This window comes from Buteo buteo, chromosome 1, assembly GCF_964188355.1.
Source record: "Buteo buteo chromosome 1, bButBut1.hap1.1, whole genome shotgun sequence".
Lineage (NCBI taxonomy): Eukaryota > Metazoa > Chordata > Aves > Accipitriformes > Accipitridae > Buteo > Buteo buteo.
This window is the reverse complement of record NC_134171.1, coordinates 33,548,038-33,565,907: the sequence shown is the minus strand read 5'-3', so window position 1 is coordinate 33,565,907 and position 17,870 is coordinate 33,548,038. Positions and strand designations below refer to the sequence as shown.

The 17,870-nt window shown below is 36.5% G+C and overlaps 1 protein-coding gene across 6 annotated transcripts in view; it reads right to left on the bottom strand.

Moving 5' to 3' along the window:
* Positions 1–2,302: 2,302 nt before the first annotated feature.
* MICU3 (mitochondrial calcium uptake family member 3) overlaps positions 2,303–17,870 on the bottom strand; it is a 56,731-nt gene continuing 41,163 nt past the window's right edge. For 3 of the 6 annotated variants that reach the window (XM_075026651.1, XM_075026670.1, XM_075026679.1), the window contains 4 exons: positions 14,764–14,872; positions 13,628–13,785; positions 10,530–10,604; positions 2,303–4,724 (listed from right to left, as the gene is read on the bottom strand). In XM_075026651.1, the coding sequence (XP_074882752.1) occupies positions 10,536–10,604; positions 13,628–13,785; positions 14,764–14,872 (336 nt within the window). In that variant the 3' untranslated portion in view covers positions 2,303–4,724; positions 10,530–10,535. The remainder of the gene's footprint in view (positions 4,725–10,529; positions 10,605–13,627; positions 13,786–14,763; positions 14,873–17,870) is intronic. The other 3 variants (XM_075026644.1, XM_075026655.1, XM_075026660.1) reach the window with 1 other exon arrangement.

The following is a 17,870-nucleotide window of genomic DNA, read 5'->3' as shown; positions in this document are numbered from 1 at the left end:
ATTAACCGTGCCCACTAAACCATGTTCTGGAGTACCTTGTCTACGTGCTTTTTGAATACCTCCAGGGATGGTGACCCAACCACTTCCCTGGGCAGCCTATTCCAATGTCTGACAACCCTTTCTGTAAAGAAATTTTTCCTAATACCTAACCTAAATCTCCCTTGCCTCAACTTGAGGCCATTTCCTCTTGTCCTATCAGCAGCCACCTGACAGAAGAGACCAGCACCCACCTCACTACAACCTCCTTTCAGGTAGTTGTAGAGAGTGATAAGGTCTCCCCTCAGCCTCCTCTTCTCCAGACTAAACAGCCCCAGTTCCTCAGCTGCTCCTCACAAGACTTGTGCTCCAGACCCCTCACCAACTTGGTTGCCCTTCTCCAGACACGCTCCAGCACCTCAATGTCTTTCCTGTAGTGAGGGGCCCAAAACTGAACACAGGACTCGAGGTGCAGCCTCACCAGTGCCCAGTACAGGGGAACAACCACCTCCCTGCTCCTGCTGGCCACACTGTTTCTGATACAGGCCAGGATGCCATTGGCCTTCTTGGCCACCTGGGCACACTGCTGGCTCATATTCAGCCGGCTGTCAACCAGCACCCCCAGGTCTTTCTCTGCCGGGCAGCTTTCCAGCCACTCTTCCCCAGGCCTGTAGCGCTGCACGGGGTTGCCGTGACCGAAGTGCAGGACGCGGCACTTGGCCTTGTTGAACTTCATATGATTGGCCTCAGCCCATCGATCCAGCCTGTCCAGATCTCTCTGTAGATCCTCCCTACCCTCAAGCAGATCGACCCTGCCTCCCAACTTGGTGTTGTCTGCAAACTTGCTGAGGGTGCACTTGATCCCCTCATCCGGATCATTGATGGAGATATTAAACAGAACTGGTGCCAGAACTGAGCCCTGAGGAACACCACTTGTGACCCACTGCCAACTGGATTTCACCCCATTCACCACAACCCTCTGGGCTCGACCATCCAGCCAGTTTTTCACCCAGCGAAGAGTGCATCCATCCAGGCCACGAGACACCAGCTTCTCAAGGAGTATGCCATGAGAGACAGTGTCAGAGGCCTTGCTGAAGTCGAGGAAGATAACATCCACAGCCTTTCCCTCATCCACTAGGCGGGTCACCTGGTCATAGAAGGAGATCAGGTTGGTCAAGCAGGACCTGCCTTTTGTAAAGCCATGCTGACTGGGCCTGATCCCGTTCTTATCCTGGACTTGCCATGTGAGTGCTCTCAAGACAAACCGTTCCATAATCTTCCACAGTACCGAGGTCAGGCTGACAGGCCCGTAGTTCCCCAGATCCTCCCTCCGACCCTTGTAAATGGGCATCACATTGGCAAGCTCCAGCCCTCTGGGATCTCCCCTGTTGACCAGGATTGCCGATAGATGATGGAAAGTGGCTTGGCAAGCACCTCCACCAGCTCCCTCAGTACTCTTGGATGGATCCCATCTGGTCCCATAGATTTGTGAGTGTCCAGACGGCATAGTAGGTCCCTAACTATTTCCTCCTGGATTAAGGGGGGGGTATATTCTGCTCTTCGTCCTTGCCTTCCAGCTCAGGGGGCGGAGTACCCTGAGGATAACTGGTCTTACTACTAAAGACTGAGGGAAAGAAGGCATTAAGTACCTCAGCCTTTTCCATGCAAGGACGGAAACTGTCAGTGTGATTTTAAACATCAGAAGATGAGCAGGGAGCAGCCTGCAGTACAGGATATTCTGCTGGCAACTATGAATTCATCAGAGCTCAGACAAAAGTTAGTATCACAAACCTACCCAAAGGTGCAGGTTTAATAGTTACCATTTTATCACAATTTACAGCTGGTCTGGGCATCAGTGGGCAGTTCCTAAGCATCCACTGAGTATCTTCTTATATTATTACGCTTTTCTTAACTTACAGAAGAGAACAACAACTGGTTTTACAAAAAGCCTTAATTTACGCAACTATCACATAATTTAGTTGCAGTATACAAATTTTCTCTGCTGCCAGGAATTTGATGGATTTTGAATAAGGTTTTATTGAGCACAGTGACTGCTGCCTATCCGAGGGGTGCCTCTCTAGCAGATGGCATGTCCCATTACCCTGCCTTGTTCTCACCTGTTTGTCCTTGCACTTCCAGCTCTTTTATACAGAATTCTGTGGCAGAAAAGCAAAGCTATCTGAAGAAATGACCGAAAGAACCAAAAAAAGAGTATTTTTTGTGATGGTGAGATGCTCCAGTTCAAAACACTTGTACATTAATGTTACAGAAAAAAAGATTTTTTTTTATGACAAAAGAATTTGAATGATATACACTGCAAATAGAATTAGTTTCAGGTGCATTTATTTTGAAATAAACAAGAATATTATATGCATATATTCATATTTATATTAAATAACTTATTATTAAATATGAGAAAAAATACTCTTAAAAACTAATCTGACACCTTCACATTCTATTTTGTATTAAGTGACTATAGTTAGGAAATATATAGAAAAATGATAAAATTGTCTCAAGCCAGCCATAAAAGCAAAGTGCACTATTGCCTAGGGCAGTGGAGGAGCAAAATTACGATGGTGTCGCTGCTTCCTCCAAGGGGAGGATCACTGAGTGGGCAGTAGTGAATGAAGAGGAAGGAGGGGAACCTCTTCAATAACTCCGTATCCTTTCTTCCCGTTTTTTGTCCTTCATCACCGAAGTAGCAAATTGGGTTTTGCATATGCTGACAAGAAGCAGTGAGACAGTTCTGCGTACCAAGACGATACATTGAATACAATTAATTCCCTAAATGATCACACAGGGATTGCAGCTTATCCATGTTCTGTTGTGTCTTCATCTCAATTTATTTGATTTTTCTTGCTGTCCGTAGTTTAAGGATGCCAAGGTGGAAATTTCATAAGTATTTATCATGAAATATTAACTACAGTAGCATCCTTCAAAAGCTTTCTGAACTAGCTTTTTCTCAGATAAAAGCCACACCTAGCACATTTTTTTTTCCTAAGATTCTCAGAGCAGAATTTCTTAAAAAACATATTCCTTTTCATTTTGTTTTGATTTTTTAGCAGAGATAAATCTTATAAATTAAACATTTCTAAACTTATGTGTACTTACACACATGCTAAACATCTTTTCCATTCACATGTGATGTAAGATGGTATTTGAGCAACATGTGCGCTAAATACAATTTTGAAAAGTTTGCGTACAGGTATTTGGAGTAATAAAAGATTTAAAACCATTATTTTGGTTCTATTTTAATTGTCAGACTCCACCAAATATTTGCCTTTCTGGTAGCAATTTATTGACATTAGTTTTAGTGTGTGTGTATTCAGCTAGAAATATTTCAAGGCACAGATTGTTCCTAAATAAATAGACTTATTTGATGGCCAGTGAACCTTTTCAGGAATGATATAAGAAATAGGTGTTTGTGTTTGTTTGGGTTTAATGCCCACCACCTAATGATCATCTTGAAAGGGACTAAGGAAAAACGCTGCTGCTGAATAGCAAAGAAAAAATGTAAAGAATATGAAAACCAAATGTAACAGTGTACTTACCACTGTCTCTGTAACATTTAAACCTACAGGGCATGAACTGCTCATTGCCTGTAGTCTCCATAACCTTTGTAACACCTAATTTATGTCTAATATTTTATGTGTAATATTCAAATAATATTACCTGGTGAGTGTTGCTCTGTACTGCTGCATGCATTCAATTTTGTTTTGCTTTTTTTTTTGTTTGACACAAACACAAGTTATTTATCTATTTTTTAGATACTGCATTCCAGAGTAGCAAATTAAACAATGGTAATTTCTATTCAGTGCCATGTCTTACTTCATATAAAAGTGCACTATTCACAAGAAACACATGAAGTTTTACTCTACCAGAAATATACCAGTGAATTTATACATATGGCAATAAAATTTATAATAAACATTACAAAGTATGTATTACTTAATGTGAATTTGAACATTTTGACTTTAATATACTGCTTGTAAGACATCTTAAAATCTGTCCTATTTTTTTAAAGGATAAATTAATAAACATAGTAGTAAGACTTGGAGAATCTGAACATTATAGTCCATACAGTACCATTCCTAGGTAAATACCTATCATTCACATTATAACCATAACAGCTTTATTCTTTTTAAAATAACAGCTTTGTTAGCTTCTAAGAGTTTAATTTGTACATTCAACCCGTATATAATTGTTATGCTACTTAATGTATTGTCATTATCAATTTAGCACAAACTTTTTAATAGTGCTTTTCTGAAAGCAAATTCACAGTCTAAGCTGATGCGGGCAGTTTCTCTTCATTGTCAAAACGTTTGCCTACCAAGGTGTAAAACTTATTTTTGTTTTCTTTCAAATGACAAATGTATCTCAAAATAATAAAAAATAATATTCAAAATGTGTTCTTAAAAAAAGACTTCTGCCAATCAGGTTGTAGTTCATTGTTTAAATAAAATACATACTGAAAAGCAGCTATACGAGTTAATGATCACTACATTAAGTGGAAAAGAAGTCCTGCGTTTTCTACTGCAGCTGGAAGATTCATGATTCACCTGGGTTAGTTTGTTCTTCATTAAGAATTCATAGGAATAAATAGTTCTAACCAGTGCAGATATTCCTTCTTTCTTCCTTTATCTCAGCATATCTCGTCTCCGAAATTGCTTCCATAGATCTCTGAGATGTTCACTGGTTACAGTCATCACACAAGAGTAATATTCCTTCCAACCATTCCTTGGAGTCTCCTGTGAAAAGTGAAAAACATACAATTGGAAAAAGATATTGTTCACTAAATTCCTTAATATTACACTAAATTTGACTCAGACTCATACAAACTAGATACATATTTTAATATTAAAATCATGAAAGATCAGATACTTCTATGGCTCAGAAGTACTTCTGTAAAATGAGGGTTATAAATCCATACATAGGTTAAGTATTCAGAATTCATCCTCACCTCACAACACACAGTTAGCATTCAACAAATAGCCTATGTATATTAAAACCGGTAAGAAAGATTTTCTCTTTATTCTGGTATGTACTACTCTCTCTCTAGTTTTGTTTCTTGCTTCTTCATGTTGATGCTGTACTAAAAATTCACCTCTAACACCAAATAAAAAGCATAGAAAATTATTGATGTTCATGAAACTGAGGCATTAGCAAAAGCCAAATACAAAACAGGGAGATGATAGGAAAGCTTCTTTATACTCGGTTACCTTAATCCTAAACTGCATTGTAGTTCATTGACATTTTTAAGTGCCCACCGAATGGAGAGGAATATTGGCCAAACGCTGGCCTGGGTGATTCACTAGACTCTATGTTGTCTGTAGTTACCACTGGATCTCATTATTTCTTCTGCTGTTCCCAATTTCACAAGCCTATTTTTATAGTAAGTGCAGAAAGATGGAGAGGGGCTAAGTATTAGAACAACTAGGGAAAGAGGCTAAGTAAGGAACAGGAATTGTAATTGTAGATAAGTCAGAAGCATTTAAAAGTAATTTTAAATTGTAATCCATCTTAGAAATTAAGTCCAGTATCCGGAGGTAAATGGTTACAGTGTCAAGGTGAGAGATTGTCTGATAGCTTGTTTTGGTTGAACTGAGTGAAGAAGTTAAAAATATTGTGACATTGCAGTATAATAAAACCAACCATTAGAGAGTAAAGCCTACTTTCCATTTATTCTTATTATTAATCTTGTATAATTAAAAAGCATAGAACATTATGCAGAAGTTGTAAATATTCAGGAAACAATCTAATCCACAGCAGTATATAATCCAGACTTTAAATGAAATATTAGCAACAACACTTGAGATTTATAGTCAATCTTATGAAAAAACTGTACTACTTGCAAAATGCATTGCATTATTTAACAAAAGCACATTCCGTTGATTAACCAGTGCTTTAAGATACACGTTTATTTTTATATTTTATGAAACAGGTTCAGAGAAATGTTTGTGAAAATCAGTAAAAGAAACACGGAAGTACATTAACTGTTCATCTACTTATTTCTAATTTATGTATTATTGTTGTATCTACTCTCAGTGTACCAAATTCACAGAAAGAGCATTTTGTCCACATAGTCTGCAATGCTTTCACATTTCACCGGAACATTTTCCTCCCATGGTATCCAGGTATGTTTTTAAGGTTCTAGTCAGGTTTAGGATCAAAAGTTTGGGTTCTCTAACTTCCAGTTACTTTTGTAATATGAATGAGTAAGGTGTACCTATCACACACTTCTGACTTTATCTGCTTTAGAGAACACGTAAGCAACAGTCTCAACTAGTAAGCAACTGCTTCTTCATTTTTTTTTTCTGAACGCTATCTCTTATGATAGATTTACTCAGCTGCTGTATATTAGGAAAGTATGGAAATTAAAAGCTTTCAAAATATTAACTACATGGAAAATCTTAATCTCACTTGACTGAATGAAGTATTTACACAAGACAGCAATTTATTGTGGAAACTTGACTAGAAATGAGGTTCTGAATCCATGCTTCAGTCTTTCATGTCTTTCTTAAAATGAAACGTCCTTCCTCAATCAGTCCCAAGACACTGGTTTCACCTATTAACTATTACTTCCTAAAAACCTTCAATCAGAAATTTAGAAACCCCACAAAATTCAGAACAACTAGAAAACAGTTCTTTTAGTGAAAAATCTTAAGATTTTAAAGACATTACGGGAACATACAACTTAATTTCTAGATTTACAATTGTGACATACAGTATTTACTTTCAATACTTTAGAAGTGAAAAAAATTGGAATTATAGCTTAAATATCTATTACAGTTACTGAACACACAAGTAGTTTAGCCAACAGTACTTTCAGATGGACTCGAATCCCTCCTGAAGTTGGCCTTTAGCATCCTTCTTCGGAAATGAATTCTGAAAGGGTTTTACTAGAAATTTCCTAGATAACCCTTCGATAAGGCATTCAAAGCAGAGCTCTCCTCTCAGCTCTGTTCGGCAGCTCCCTACTAACATGTTTTTTCTGTTCTCCCTACAGTATATGCAAAGGAGTACCTGCCGATGCCGAGTCAGGCTGTGTGCCCTGCAGGGAGAGCAATGCAGAAACTCAAGCTCTCCAAGAACATTGCTAGCTGTTTGGACCACACAGAGCTTGTACAGTTGTTCCCCAAGGAGAGATTTTAATTATTTATTATAAGGGTATAACATTCTTTACACTGTTAAGTAAATTGCATTAGTGCAATTCAGAGATATGTAATGTACAGCACAATGTGCTGTTTATCTCTTTTCAGGGTGCAGATTCAAAGTATGGTATAATCTATGGTATGTATGCCAAATAACTTAATCTCTTTCATCAGAGTTCCACATTTACCATAGAAAGTATATCAAAGCACAGACAATGATCTGTACATTTATATTTGGAACAAAGTAGAATTAAGAGTTATTGTATTGCACCTAACTTTGGGATGTAACTGCAGCAGATTTTTGTACTTTGCATACATCTATCTGGTTTTTTGTACATCAGACTGAAATTGAGTTACCCAATTTAAATTGTTCAATTTCAAATCTCCAATGATTCTGTCTTTATTATCTTTTTAATTTATAAGATAATAGAAAATAATTTTTAGAATTATGTAAATTCACTTTCACTCCACACTGTACAGCAAAGACAGAATTAGTTCCGTTCTCCTCCACAGTAACTAACTCCAAATCACTTCACATGTGTTTCAGCTAAAGTTTCCATTTCCATTAACTGACACTTGCAACAAACTTTACTAAATATTTACAACAAATTTGAAGAAATACTGTAAGTAACACTTTGCACAAAAAGGAACTCAGAATAGCTAACAACTAGATATGTTACTGTAATTCATCACAAAAGACAAGGAGCAGTTGCTCAAGTGAAGAGCAGTAGCTGATGAATGTGTCTGCAGGCAAGAGGGAATTTTACATATCTGAGGTTTACACTGCATTCTTGAGTGCGCAGGGAACAGATATCTGAAACAGACCTACACAGGCAAGCTTAGGTACCAGAAGCATTCTTGTTATAGCATCCAGGAGCTCTAGTGGGGAAAAAGAGCAGGGTAAATAATCAGCAACCTCTACACTATGTTAGTGAGGCTGCACTGGGCCAGGTCAGTGCACTGAGAACTAACCTGGTTTCTGTGTCTGCCTCCCAGTGCATAGTGTAGACATACTATTATTTAACTTTAAAATGTTTTTCTTGAGAATGACTTTATACAGAGTGAACAAAATCTCCCTTTATAAATCTCAACTGTATATTTTTCTCCCAGTTTACTCCATCTCAAAAGAAGAAGGAAGTAATTTATTGCCTGAATTCAGATCTCTGTCAAGGTGTCGATGTATGTAAGTTTGATGCTTTTACCACAGTCTCTCTTTTTGTCACCAAGCTAATTTTATTAGGCTTGATGATTAGATATTGGATTCTTTTGTGTCCCTGCATCTTGTTCCACTTGGTCACATACCCTTCACTGAAATTACTAGGAAAGCATCATGACTGTATAGCATTTTGATATTTTCCTGTAAAAGCTGTTCCATATCTTGAAAAGTTTACAGTTTAAACAATACTTGATAAGCAACTACAGTGTAGGTTGTAGCAGAATTAGTAGAGACAAAAAGACAAAGTACTCCTAAGAATGATTTTTAAAAAGACATGGGAAAAGAAGAAAGGAAGTTTTGAGAGTCAAAAGTTTCAAAGAGATGAAGTTACATAAAATTAATCTAAAGCCATGAATTTCCTCTTATGTGACTGATGAGTTGGATTACTAAAATGTTGGTTTAACTATTTTGTTAGTCATTTACACTTCCCAGTACACAGTCCCACTTCCTAGAAACCAGATGCTTTGTTTGTTCCTTTTCTGTTCCTCACATATTAGTACAAAGCTTCGGTATTTGGATTATACTCATAAAGAGGAAGTCTAATTTTAAAAATGTTAATAGTTAATCAAAATAATAAAGAAATAATCCTATGAAGAGTGTATGCAGATCAAACAGAACTTGTCTTCTTTCTAGGAGGACAAATCGGCTACATAAGCCTAGACGTGCCCCAAGCCATCTTCACTGATGAATTTGAAAGAACCAGCCTGTTCAAAAGATGTGACACTTCATTGAAAAAAAGAAAATGGCATGAAGAGTCCCAAAGAACACAGTTTGGAGTACATGACGTGCTGTGCCATTGGAACAGGTCAACAGTTTAGATATATTCCCTCTCTCTTACCTATCTTGCACAGGGGTCTACAAAAGGAAAACATCAGTGGGACTGGTGAGCCAGTGGGCTACCAGTCTGAGTGGACCCCACCTCTCATCCTTACAGACTTAGCTTTTCCACTGTGCTGGAAGCCAGCCACCACCCCAGATAAACAGGATCCAAGAAACGTCTGCTTAGTGTACCTACACTCCTTGGTTTCCTGCCATGCTGTTTCAGAGTTAGGGAAGAAAGATTTAAACCAGAGGCCCAGCATGCTCAGTGGCATACATGTGCTCAGAGAGGCATATGATAGGAAAGGGGATGATTCAGAAGGTCAGATGCCAATATGCTGATGTATGGAGGCATCTGAAGATAGTTATTAGACAAGAAATCTCAGCTTAATATTGTGCCTCAGAATTAAAAACAGCGGGGGAACGACAGTCAAACTCTCCTGGCTCAGGAGCACATGAGATGTGCTGGCTACTCCACGGGGTCCACTCACAGCAGACCACTGGCCATGAGGCCTTGTTTGTCATGACATACATCTTTCTGCTCCTCCCCACTGCAAAGTAATACATCTGCAACCTACATTAGCTGTTAGCAGTCTTCGCAGCAACTACTGCAAAGTCTATTAAATATAAACAGGGAAAAAGTGCTGGCACCAAAATCTTAAAATGAAAAGGAGAAAACTCTTGCTTTATGTAAGAAGAGAAATGTCTGCTAACATATTTCTGCTCTGTCCACCATGCAACAGTTTCACAATATGGCTCCAGAATATCCACACCACAGTTTTTACACTGAACTCCACAGTACAATCTAATTGTAAGAATGAATATTCATGTGGTGGAAATGCAGAAGCAGGCATGGTGGTCATGTGTGGGCACAGTGCTTATTTTTGAAAATTGCTGGTATAGCATTAATAGTGCCAAAACCACATTATTGTTTTCAAAAGCATAACTATAAATCAAAGTAGGATCAAGTTACTAACAGTGTCTCAGAAAGAAAAATTGTCTTTGCAATCTTCATTGGTAAATACTTATTAGCTACAGTTATCTGAGAAATCAGTGAAAAGTGGTCACAGGACAGACAGAAAACAGCAACAGAAACTATGAAAGAATACTTTTCTCTATTCCAAACATAGCACAAAATTGCAGCTGGCTTACAAAACAGTGACAGCGTGAGTCAGTCATTGCCAACTTCAGAATAAAGTTCTATTGCTTCAGTCAAAAACACAGCGTGATGCTTTGAGCTACTACATTGCTTACAGTCAGATAACCTATTCCTGAATTTTGAAACAGGAAACATAGCAGTGACAGTTTAACATTCAGCCATTCCTGCAAGCATGCCAGCACACTCAGACTGGGCAGCTAACACATACCGTCATTTATCTGCTATAGAGTTCCTTCCTCACGCAGGATTTGAAAGTAGTATACCTCTGTATAGGTTTGTAGCCCTGTGGAGCAGAAGATGGAGAAGTGCACAGATGCAGACAACATGTGAAGGCAGCCAGAGGTAAGCATAAGACAACGGTATCATGAAAATACAAAAAAATGGCTTTAAGTGACAAATAGCTGAAGATACAGTATAGTATGTGCTAGGTAAAATGTTTATCATTTAGTCATTAAGTTCCAAATCTTTCAGTTTAAAATGGAATTTATAAAGAAAGGGAATCTTCTTATATATTTTAAAAAAGAAAAAAAAAAGAAATAACTATTTTAAACCAAACAGCAAGCAAAAATAAAGCTTTTCATGTCTGCACATTTTAATAAGTTTATGGCAATACTCTGACTGACCACTTGATGGCAGCTTAATATACTAGTTTGTTTCAAACTACTAAAACCAGAAAAGGTTTCAGATTATAATACTATATTCCAGAAAGAGAGAAATTTCATTTGATAAACTCTTTAAGACATTTACTTTTCCCAAAACATATCTAAAATATATGTTAAAATGAATATTTATTATGTTCCTACAAAGGGTAGTACCTGACCTTCCTCAAGTTTATGGCTAAGCTTTTAAATAAGACAAAGCTGGTAGGTAATAATTGACCTTTCAGAACTCCAGTTTCATTGGACTTGTGTAACTCTTTGCTCTTCAATATGTTTGCTTTAGTCAGACTATATAACTACAAAATGCCCTTTTCTAAAATACATGGTCCTAGTACCAAGCTCTGTGATGCCCTCAAGATTGTTCTGGGCAAACATTTCAGTGAAACAACTTTTTAAAAAGTTGAATTACTAAGTGTAAGATGTTAATTGTAAAATCAAACTTCAAATCATAGGCCTATTTTAAACTGTTATTTTTAGGTGTTTTTAGAGTGATAATCAGAGACTATATTGATTTGGGTAGACATTAATTGTAGGATACTTAACATTAAAATCAGGCATTTACACTTTATAAACAGGTTCAAATTGCTCATGGCAAAAATTTCCATGTTGCTACAAAATACTGCATAAGCAAAAGCTATAATGTTCTTTTATCTGTATAATGGAACTGACCAAATCTTAATATGGATTCGAAACAGTTATTAACAAAGAAAAGGTTAGTGATTTGTTAGTTTTGATTTAGCACAAGACAACAATTGAGCCCTCCACATTGTAGGAGCAAGAAGGTAAACTTTTACTTGTTCTGACCACTCTAAATACTGTGAAACTTTTAATGAACAAACAATAGGAAGCAATTAGTGACACTTTCCGCCAATTTGTTCTGGGCAAAACGTTCTTATGTGTTTTCTTCTTTTCATTCTAAACCAAGATTGGAGGGGGGGGGGGAGATGTTTATTAAACTGAAAAGGCAAATTTTTTGCAGAGTTTTTACTGCTACCCACTCCTGGAAAAATCTGGTTTGTGTGACACTTACGAAAACTTACTGAAAATTGTAATTCCTAAATTTGGTACTATAATTGTCTTGGAATACTACTGATTAGTGAAGAGAATGCATTTTTCTGAATAGTCTAACAAGTCTGCATGTAGGCATGTCTGAATATAACTGAATTTTAGGACCAAATAATGATCATCTCCTACGCAATCCAGGAGATATCTCATACCTAAGTAAAATTAGACATATTATTTATAAAAGATGGTGCTATTCTTCAGAACATCTTTGGCTATTCTTTATAGTTCTTTTACAGTCTACTGGAATATTTTATAGTGGCCTCGGCAAAAGAAAGATACACACATAAGACTGAATAGTAGTGGATTATATAGATTCTTAAGGATTATATGTGATTTTTGTCATGCATTTTGTGAAATAAAAACATGTAGTACATTTACAAGAATTACTTCATAAGCAGACTGTTTTCTGGTTAAATTAACATACACTGCACACTTACAATTAGTAAACAATTAAAACATATAGCTGAACATCTTGAAACGGTTACAAAACAATCATCATTCCCACACCATAATAAAAGGCATTGAGGACCAACAAGGAAATAAGTTTGTTACAAATACAGTGGTTGTTATCCACATTTTACATTTGATCATAATATTACAAAAATAACAAGTAAACTATTAGACTCAACACCACTTCACAGAAAGCTCTAAAATTATATTTAGGAAGCTAACTAAAAATTACTAAAATTGTATTACAGAAATAACATACTGAAATGTGAATTTAGGAACCATAATACAGTTCAAGATTTATGTCTAAGGGATTAGGTTGTCAGGAAAAACACCATTTTACATTTAGTTAAAAATGTTAACACCTGTCATATGAAGAAAAAAAAATGTGACTTTTATTAATAAAACTCTAAATAAAATTTTTTCTGCTACTATAAAATTCCCCTGTACTACACAGAACCTGAAGAGGGCAGCAAGGCCTATACATTCACCTAAAAGGCAAAGCATGATTTACAAGCTTGTTCTCTATGAAAATTTTCTGCAAGTAATTTTCTGTCCTCTAGCTTCTTGTAATTTAATATATTAGATACAGGGTTAAATTATCAAAAGCAACTTTGAACTAGAATATAGCATTGTTCAGCACCACTTCACTAATTCTTTATTTGAAAATTAAAACTATCTTCTGCTGCAACTGTTTCCAACAGTCATTATCAACACTTGGTATTTTAAATTATGTTTTAGAAGAGCCAACAGTTGACCTTTAACTAAACTGCCCAAGCTTGAGAGAGACAAACTCTCTTTTCCCTGCAAAAAAACCAGACATAAGTGCTACCCTTGTTAAAATTCTTAATGCCAATCTATCAATCACATAATACAGAAGAATGACAGTATGCAGAAGATTTCTCATCTCCAAGTTGTTTTGTGTACTATAAAGGTACATTATGTCCTCTATGTATTGCTTTCTAATAAAAAAAAAAAGAATTTAAGAAGGAATTTATCTTACAGGCTACTTCAGGATTTCTATAAAACACATCTTTAAACATGCGCACTGTTGGTTTGCAACCTACCGGTGCTAAAATAAGCAGTGGTAAGTAGTAAAGTCAACTAAGATAACTATAAAAATTAGAATCCTTACCCTAAACCCTCGATTGAGTCTGTCTTTCATAATGCCAATAAATTCTTTATAACTCAGCTGGTCATCTCTGTCAACATCAAAAATCTTGAACACTGTGTTCACCAAATGTGGTGAAAGCTTCACACCTGTGGCTACATACACAGCACGTTTGAATTCATCTGTACAGAGAACATCAGAAGAAAAAAACCAAACCATTAATCCTACTTTGTGGACAACATATTATGAAATACAAGTAAACTTTTAACTTGAGTTTTCATATTTCAACACTCAAAAAATAAGAAAAGGTGAAAATTAGGATGGAATTTCACAGTTCTAAACCAAGTAGTTCTCAACTGATACAAAATGATACTGCTTAATTGGCATCAATAATTTTACACAAAAGATAACAGTCGATACACTATCCTATATGCAATAACAAAATTAGAAAATCATATTATAATTAAACCTATCTTACTTATATACTGATGGCATCTACTTAATTGACAGAAAACTGAACCTAAGAAGCAGTGTGTGGAGAAAACAGTATACCCTTTTGGTAAGGCCACATGAGGTAGGACTATGCTGGTGTTACTATGCCAGACCCCATGAAGATGCTACTTGAGGAGAGCATGCAAGTCTGACCACTTCACATATTGTTCACCTTGCACTCCCCAAGCATCTCAGCTGTTGTATTAAGGATTTTAGTCAGTACATACCTGCCTAGTTCTTTCAGCACCCACTTACTGATTTGTTCAAAAATCTGTCTAATCCCTCTTCGGACCTTCTGACACTATTTCCTTCTACAACCTTCGTATAAGGCCAGATTCCAGACGCCCACTGTGTAAAGAAATGCTTTTGTTTGCTTTAAACTGATCTCTTATTGATGTCATCAAGTGCCTCTTAACTCTTGTATTGTAGGATTTGATGACCAACTATTCTGCATTCAGCTTATACACCACTTAAATGACTTTGTAAAGCTTTACCATATTTCTTACGATATGACTGAGCCTTCTCCTCTCAAAGCTGGAGTCCTAGCCTTTTTAGCCTTTTACCTGAGACATTAAAACTACAAACTAGGAATTACAAAACATTTTTGTATTTTTGTCAACAGTTCTGTATCTTTATCAACAGATTTTTATAAAAATACAAAGACTTACCTTGACCTATGGAACGACTTGCAAAATTATACATTTGCATTGCAATTGCAAAGTCTTCTAGGTTGTTCAAGAATTGGAAAAATGATCTAAACTCATCAAATGTGATACCCTAAAAAATGGAAGAACAATATGCACCGTAAGAATTATCAGTAGTGATGACAACTGAATAAATAAACCTTGCAGTTACATATGTCTACTTCATTTAAGAATAGATACTACACCCACTGAAAAAAATAGAGATTTGTACTGAAAGTCAATAAAGTAAAGAATTGGAGTCTCCTGAAAATGCAAGATGTCTTTCCTCTTTGCCACTGCAACGGATAGCAATTCTCACCCAAAAAGCAGTCAAAAATATTGTTCCATTGCTTAAGGCAATCTTTAAGAATTCCAGGATTATTATGATACAACAGTTGAGAATAAAAGTCTAGGTTTGTATGAATATTGAAGTATGTTTACTACAGAAAACCTGCAAACTGCTATTATATGTAAGAGTGTATGCTCACATAAATACATTGAATGAATTCATAAATACTTGTTATGGTCTAACTTAAGCTCTGTACTTTTAAGGTGAAGTTTTTACATATCCAGATTTAGACACCAAAGTCTCTTCAGCTGATACTCCAAGCATCAAGTATTGCAGGGTTTGTCCAGGTTTTTAGAAAGTCTTTTGTATTTTGCCAGACTTCAGAATATCTTCTGTGAAAGTTTCTCTGAAATTGTTGTTAAACGAGCTTATTTCTTCTTTCCTTATATTTATTCTGCTTTTCTCTCAGCTACAAATCCAAAGACCCAATAAACTACCTCTAAATCAATTTTGAAAGAGACCTTAAACAGAGACTTTGAATTAAGCCAGGACCATTGCCTATCTCTCATTCTCCATAGCCTGCCAGTCATTCTGAACATGGGATGGCATTTTTCATCAAACCTTGATCTCCCTGGCCTCCTTTAACTATCACTCCTGGCTATTCTTATGTCTGCTTTTATCGTTTTATCCTATTTCACTAATTCTCTCTGAAAATAAACCTGAAGACAATAGAAAGACCTGTGAGCCTTTCTATTCAAACTAAATTCTTGACCTATGTCTCTCCTCAAAGATATACATAGTCATTATGGTATGGTGGAACACAGAAAACATACTGAAGTAGGTTTGCGGCAGAGGAGGAAATGACAGAGATTGGGCGTAAACCCATATGAGACAGCAAGTACTGTGGTAACTGTGGAGAGCAACATAATATTGTTAAAATAAAACACTTCAATAGGCCTCTACCCACTGAGATTTAAATCACTGCTTAAGTGATCCTACCAAAGTTCTACTAAGATTTATAAACAGTTTGACTGGAGAGCTTGACCCATCTCCATCATGAATTCCTTTTCTCAACAAGCATATTTGTTCTCTGTTTCATCCTTTGCAATCGGGAGGAAACTCTCACAGACACAAGCAGAACCACCTCCTTATTCTCCTTTAAATTTTAATCTTAAAAGCTTTATTTACTAATACTAATCAATTCTGTCTTCTTGTTTCATTGCATTTGACATCTAATAGTTTATGTCCAAGTTCCTTTTCTTGCACTCTGTTTAGACTGAAAACTCTCTGGGACTGGAATAATTTTGTTACGTATTTGTGAAATACCTACATTAGTGAAACTTCAGTCCCCAGCTAGGACCCTCAGGTACTATAGCAAAATAGCAATAATAGAATATGGCCTTCAAAGTCTTGAGCTGACATTTTTACGTTCACGACGATTTTTAAAAAAACCTTAATTTGTACCAGTTTGCCTGTAAAGATTCTGAATGTGGTACACTGTAAGAGCTCAGGCTACTGTAAAAATCCTGGCTCTTTCCATGTAACTAGACAGGAGATGATCAGTCTAGATGGAAAGTAGCCCTTGTGTAGGAAAGGCTGAGAGCCACTGGTTAACAAACCAGCCTTTTTGCAGCTTTTGTGTTTCTAGTAGTGATGAAAACTGCTGCCATGAGTTGACACTGGAGATGAAGCAGGGAGATAAAGGAGTCACACTTGCAGTCCACGGCTAAACTGTACATACTCCACAACATTTTAGCGATGAGAAAAATATCTGGCTTCATTTAAGAGTTCTACAATTTCTGCTGAAATCATTTGCAATCATACATGTTTATTTCCTCTCAAGAAGAAACAGCAAAGGACACAAAAGAGGCAGAAAGGCAGGCAAAATGACACTAAAAGAGAGTTGGGCATACAGCACTCTACTGTCTCTCTCCCTTCCTAGGACTGTATTTTGTTCAACTGTTAACTGTAATAACATTTCGTATTCGCCATATGTTTTGCATTTTGACATAGGAAGTTATCTACGTGTAGATATCCCAGAATCTTCCTACTGGAAACTATTTATTTCCTATGTAAAAGGAAGCTAACTTTTTAATTTATTTGGACAGATTATATTTTATTACAGCAAAGAAAACTGTTATATTAATGCACCAGTGCTGTTAAAAATGCATAGACTTTCTTTAGGAGCTGATATTTGTAGTGGTTCAAGATGCCAGCTTAAATGAATCACTGCTTGGCATATGGTTAGTAAAAGGGGGAAAACATCCTGTGAGCAGGCAGCATGCCAGCTGAACATTTTAATATGACTACAGTACACCAAATGATCATCATGTTGCTTTAGAGGCTTCTACATACAGCGCCCTGAAAGATTAACATTGCCAACTGTGAGAGTAGCTGCCTATTTACAGGCTAGACTAATTTTTCTTCTAAATGGAATCCTCTGATTTGTAATAGTATTGCAGTGTACCACTGTAATAAAATAGAGTACATTTTATAATTTTCAAATTATAATGTTATTCCAGGTGTAAAAGTGCAAACATATGAAAAACGCCTCCATGGCAATAAGAAGCAAAATCCCATTCTCAAAACCCTGTGGCCAGCACAAGAGATGTCACAGGGATTTACTTTTTCCACTGTACTGACAGCACATTTACCAAGCCAGTGATATGGAGCTATGGAAAATGGCAATGTCTTGTCTTACTTAATAGAGGTATAGCACATGATATACAGATACATGGCACAGTTCAAGTGCCAGGAAGTTCCTAGAATGCAGCATAAGCAAACCTCTGAGTGACACAGCTTT